General features: G+C 38.3%; 1 protein-coding gene across 1 annotated transcript in view; it reads right to left on the bottom strand.

Moving 5' to 3' along the window:
• Positions 1 to 4,803: 4,803 nt before the first annotated feature.
• Positions 4,804 to 6,000, bottom strand: part of MRPL3 (mitochondrial ribosomal protein L3) — a 45,942-nt gene continuing 44,745 nt past the window's right edge. The window contains exon 10 of the mRNA XM_059663966.1: positions 4,804 to 5,208. Coding sequence (XP_059519949.1) covers positions 5,056 to 5,208 — 153 coding nt within the window. The 3' untranslated portion in view covers positions 4,804 to 5,055. The remainder of the gene's footprint in view (positions 5,209 to 6,000) is intronic.

The following is a 6,000-nucleotide window of genomic DNA, read 5'->3' as shown; positions in this document are numbered from 1 at the left end:
GAGCCACATGCGGCTCTTTGGCCCCTTGAGTGTGGCTCTTCCTAAGCCTTAGGAATACCCTAATTAAGTTAGAAACAATGTACCTACCTATATAGTTTAAGTTTAAAAAATTTGGCTCTCAAAAGAAATTTCAATCGTTGTACTGTTGACATTTGGCTCTGTGGACTAATGAGTTTGCCGACCACTGCCTTAGGTCGTTTGCCTCAGGGGGCCTCATAGTGAGGGACCTACTTCTTGTCTGCATTGAAATGTTCTCTTGAGTAAGCAGTTCACAAACACTGGTTGGTATGGGCACCATGCCCTCCCTGTCGCTGAAGTGCTCGACTCTAAAACCATGGAAACAAGACAGCAGGACAAGTGCATTCCCCCTGCCACACTTCCTGCAGGAGTGGGGAGAGCCTCCAAAGCAGAGACCTTAGGGCAAAACAGGCAGCAACAAGCATTTTTAGAATCAATAACTGCAAGAAACTCAGCTGTGGAAAAGCAAACACAGCAGCCAGGACGTCCTAATGCAGGTAGACTGCCTCGAAAGGCTCATGCCACATGCAGCCTGGCATTCTTTTTTTTTCTTCTTAATATATTTTTATTGATTTGAGAGAGGGAGAAACATCAACGACGAGAGAGAATCATTGATCGGCTGCCTCCTGCACACCCCACACTGGGGATCGAGCCTGCAACCCCAGCATATGCCCTGACCGGGAATCTAACCATGACCTCTTGGTTCATAGGTCGATGCTCCACCACTGAGCCATGCCAGCTAAGCATGCCATGGCATTTTTTTCCTACAAGAACGAGGAACCGGGCAGGTGTTTGAGGGCATTCACGAGGGCATTCACCCCAGAGGTTCAACAGCAGGTCCAGTGTCAGCAGGCTGCGTGCTGCTCTTCCCGCCAGCGGGTTTCACTGACACTGCAATGGTCTCTGTGGGCAGTGACTTGGGACCGCGGTCCTTTTCTCAAAGGAGGGTTCTTTGATAACTAAAAACGAACAGGTTTCTTAATGTAGAACAAGTGTTTCCACAGACTGGTGGGATTTATCCTGCAATAGCAGGACCCCTGAACTACTACTTTAACTTGTGTATCATAACACCCTTTACATACAAACACAGTTCCTCATACATCCGGAGACATGGTCACGGTCCATCCACAAATTCACGTTTGGAAATAAGCTGTAAAGTCATCCTTATATTACATCCCTAGGGAAAGGTTGAAAAGTAGGTCTGTATCTCAGCATTACAGAAAGCACTATTGGCTGACTCTGAAATATTTAATCTACTTGCAAATTGCATCCTTATATGTGCAAGACATGTTTTGAAATTTTAGTGTTTGTGACAGCTTGGCATCACCCCGATTCACCCACTGTGTCAGGGCCCACTGACCAACACTAGCCTTTCAGCTTCGGCCACCCCAGTAAGTAAGCTAAGGGCCCTGTGAAGGAAGGACAAGCAAGACTTAGTAACTCCTAAAGCAGGCATGCCTCGGCCAGTTGTCCTTCCTGAGGCCTACAGAATTCATATAAGGCCCCATATTTATCTATTTTATAACCAATAGCTGGTATAAACTAAGGCTGGAAAAAATATCTAATTTGAATGAAGTTTAGTTACAAAAAGGTTTCCCATTTCAAGACAAAATCTAAAGTAATAAGTCAAGTTCAAGCCCAAACCAGGACCTAAGTGGGCTCCTTGGCTGAGAACTGAATTGCCTCATCTGCCCACGGACCAACACTGCTCAGGAGTCGGTCACTAGTGTTGCATGGGCTCCAAACAGGTGAGCGAGCCACTGTCCAGACCACATGCTCCTCTATCCATCGTAGGCAGAGTTCCATTTTTCCCAAGTTGAACATTTAATGACAGCTGCTGTAGCCAGAAATAGTGAACAAGGTTCTTAGCAAAGCACGTGTGTTTTGCGTGGTGTTGGACCAGGCACACTGGCTATGTATTCCATTGCTGCAGAGAAGCATCCTCCTCTTTCACTGGCTCAGTGGAACACTTCTTCTGGGCCACTGAAAAGTTTGCAAAAGCAGGTGCTGGCAGTGGACAATGTGTGTGTGTGTGGGGGGGAGGGGGGTGTTGATGGTGGAGGGTGGGAGTAGATGCTTTGCAGTCTGGCCCTGAAAGTCAGCACTCACTCTCATAACCCTAAAAGGTGATCATTTTTTCTTTAAAACCCAAATGCACATCTACACTCCACTTGCAGACTCTAGAGATAGACAGATGGTGGTGGGTTCGGGGCAGGCTCTCTAGAACAGTGGTTCTCAACCTTCTGGCCCTTTCAATACAGTTCCTCATGTTGTGACCCAACCATAAAATTATTTTCCTTGCTACCTTATAACTGTAATGTTGCTACTGTTATGAATCGTAATGTAAATATCTGATATGCAGGATGGTCTTAGGCGCCCCCTGTGAAAGGGTCGTTCGACCGCCAAAGGGGTCGAGACCCGCAGGTTGAGAAGCGCTGCTCTAGAAGGTTCCCTGCCTTCAAAACCCATGCCCTGGGCAAATGGCTGCTGAATTATCCTCACTCTGATTCTGCCATTGGGCTATATTCAAACGCTGTAATGCCAAGATTATGTTTTCCCAGTAATAACTTTGTGTTACTAAGACAACAGCTGCTTCCCATCACTTTCTCAGCAAACTTGACACATCTACAAGTTCACTAAAATCTTTTGATCAAATGTAGCTAACTAAAGAATTAAGGCATGCAATATTCTGAATTTCTAAGTTAAGTAAGCCTAAGTCCCTAAGCATTTGGGTCACACCTAATTTTAAGTTTTCGACACTTTTAAATTTACATAAATTTTAGAGTCAGTTTGAACAATTCTATGGTAGGTCTGTTGAGATTTTAAAAACAGGACTGAATTCTTTGCACTATTGTCTTCTCATCCACAACCATAATATTGCTCTCCATTGACGCTGGCAAACTTGGGCTTTTGTCCAGGTAACCTTTTTAAAAAATTGCTATTGTAGATGGTATCCATTTTCATCCCATAAAATTTCCCAATTACATTCTGCTATTATAGTTCTGTATATTAAGCTTGTACTCAGTCACTTTTTTGAACTTTCTTCATTGGTTCTGGTAGCTGATCAGTTAATTGTCCTTGATCTTCTATGTAGATCATGTTTTTTACAAATAGTAAGATCTGTTCTCATTTTCCAATATTTACATTCTGTTTTTGTGTCTTACACATTGGCTAGGACCTCCAAGAACATCATTGAGTAGAACTAGTAAAGGGTATCCTTGTTTGATCTCTGAGAAGAATGTGTTTTACATTTTACCTTTGAGTATGACGTTTGCTTGAGATATCTTTTAACAAGTTCAGGAATTTCTAGGTTGATAAGTTATTTAGGTTTTTTTTTAAAAAAAAAATGGTATGGAAAACAAGACTTACTCCAGTTTAAAATGATTCCTCTTGAAGAGCTTACGATTAAAGCTAAATATGTAACAGTTCAATGTTGTTTTACTTTGGTACCAGGTAGCTCAGAGCCAAACCAAGCATAACAACTGCATACTATGGCCTGCTCATCTATATTGTCTTGGCATCATTCCTTCCCAACCCTCCACCTATTTTGATTTACATCTTCCTAGATATTTCCCCCTTACTTTACTATTTTATTGCTTGGATTTCCTATCAATTTCCACAAATCTTTAATAGAATGACATTAGTGCAAATAAAAACTTTAGAAAAGACATGGTTACATTTGGATTTAAAATAATGAGAGAAATTTAGTAGGGTAGAAAAATACTGTGGGAACTTTTAATAAATCCATCAGTTATCAGGAAATCATGTGGAGACCTAACACTGTGGCTAATAAGTCTCTTGGGTTGCCATATGAATCAAGTCTCAGAAAACATCTGGAGTTAAAATGAATGCTGTGGGGCCTCAGTAACCTGGTCCAGAGTAAATTTAGTAGTAAAATGAGGCCTGCTAATCCTTACATTGTTAAGCTTATTTGTCGGAAGTAGCCATTAGGAAGCACATTTTAATTTCATAAAATGAAGTGAAACCCAGGGGCCACTAACATTTTCAGTAATAGGTGCTTAACACATTGCGTACCGCATAGAAATCTCTAAGACATACGCCAGGGACTGCACGTTTTTGGGCAAACTGCACGTTATTTAAATCATCATAATGCACTTTAGGTGTTTTTCAATAATTATAACATTTTTATTTACATAAACAATTAAAGTTCCTAGTACTTTAACGTATGGTACTGCGTAAAACATTTTCCTCTATGAAGAGGGACCAAACAAAATTTACATAAGTATCTAGATTCGCTCCTTTTTCCATGGGCGTGAAAAACGAGAACACTCGTGAGCGGTCGGTCCTAACAGATGGTGCGCGAAACACGAGAAAACTCCTGAGCGGTACAAAATGTGTTAATAAAAGTTTGTTGAACGTACAATCCCAGGCCATTTCAAATCCTTTTAAAAAGGCATCAAGGAAAAGTGGTTATACTTATTTTATAGCTGAGTGACCAAACTAAAAAATAACTATTGCTCTCCAGTGTAAATAAGTCCCATAATTTACGATTGTCTTCGACAGGCCTTTAAGTATAACATGCATATTTCTGTAATTTAAATAAAAGCCTCACTTGCTTTCCCTCTTCAGGACTCTAAAATATAAAAGTCTGATAAAAATGAATTTTAGGAAATGGATTTTATTATCCAAATAGGTTATACCATAGTCCCCATATGCTTTGCCATTGTTATCCATAACCATGATTTCACAAAAACAAATCTTTAATAAAAGTTAAATTTATGAACATCTTAAGATAACTTGAAAAAATGAAATCCACAAATTACAAAGATTTTAATATGCACACTGCCAGTCCATCTAAATTTGGCATAGTCAATCTACTTAATTGATTTATTTAATGTGTTAATTTTAAAAAATTCCACTGGGGGATGAATGACATATTATTGCCCTTGACAAAGGTGACAAGTGTGATATTGTTTTGACCAAGAAAGCAAAATATAATTCCTGGCTATGTTATTGTTCTGGCTTATCAAAGCTAATAAAATATGTGAGGGTGAGGTTCTGCCATGCCCAAAGGGGTTAGGCAAATGTAATAGAAGGTGCACTGGGCAGACACACATTTTCATCATATAAATTTTCTGGTAGTTCCTCGTCATCTCCATCAGGAAAATATGTAGGGAATGGTAGATTTTTGCAGAAATCCTTATATGCAGGTAGTTTAGAATCTTTGATCTGGAGGGAGGAAACAAAGATTTTATTAATGAGTGCTACCAATTAAGTTAGCCTGTTTTATTATTCATAATCAAAGAATATGTTCCTATATTTTCTAATGTGAATGCAACTGTTATTATATCTATATGAAGTAAAAGGAAATCAATGTATTCGTTTTATTTGAATAAGTTTAATTAATCCAATGATATAATCTTCCATAAGAAGAAAAATTTCTAGAACTGCCCAACAGGATAAATTATATTAAATATCAGTTATATCCAAATGGATATTTCAAATATAAGGATTGATATAGACTATATACCTAAAAGGTATTAATTACTATCAACTTCTTAATGATTTCATCTACTCATATTGTCTATTTTTATTATTTTATAACAGATTTTTTGAGCTCAGATTAAAAATAGTTTACCTAGTATTTTTATTAGTCTTAATTCTAGAACACATAATAAAACTATCAAGTTTTAAGGAAATCAGCTTACATTTAACAAGTAGCATTCTCATTTGGAAGCTAAGAACAGAATAGTATTTAGCAGAAAACAATAATAAATTCGTAAGTCTTTATAATATTGCTATTAATTCTTTATGTTCTAAAAATATTCTAATCTGTGAATTCACAAACTAAGGGATACTACATATGTTGACATAATCTAAAATGATGGGTTTTATTTTTGGAAAACATCACTGGGTTCTTTAAAGCTTCTGACTTCTACAGCCTTCATTCAGAGAGGAATAAAAAAATTACATATAATTATACACACAGAGTAAAATAAGCCATAATTATTTTGGCAATAA

Source organism: Myotis daubentonii, chromosome 14 (assembly GCF_963259705.1).
Source record: "Myotis daubentonii chromosome 14, mMyoDau2.1, whole genome shotgun sequence".
NCBI classification, from domain to species: domain Eukaryota; kingdom Metazoa; phylum Chordata; class Mammalia; order Chiroptera; family Vespertilionidae; genus Myotis; species Myotis daubentonii.
Note: the sequence above shows the minus strand (reverse complement) of the source record. Positions and strands in the feature narration are given on the sequence as shown.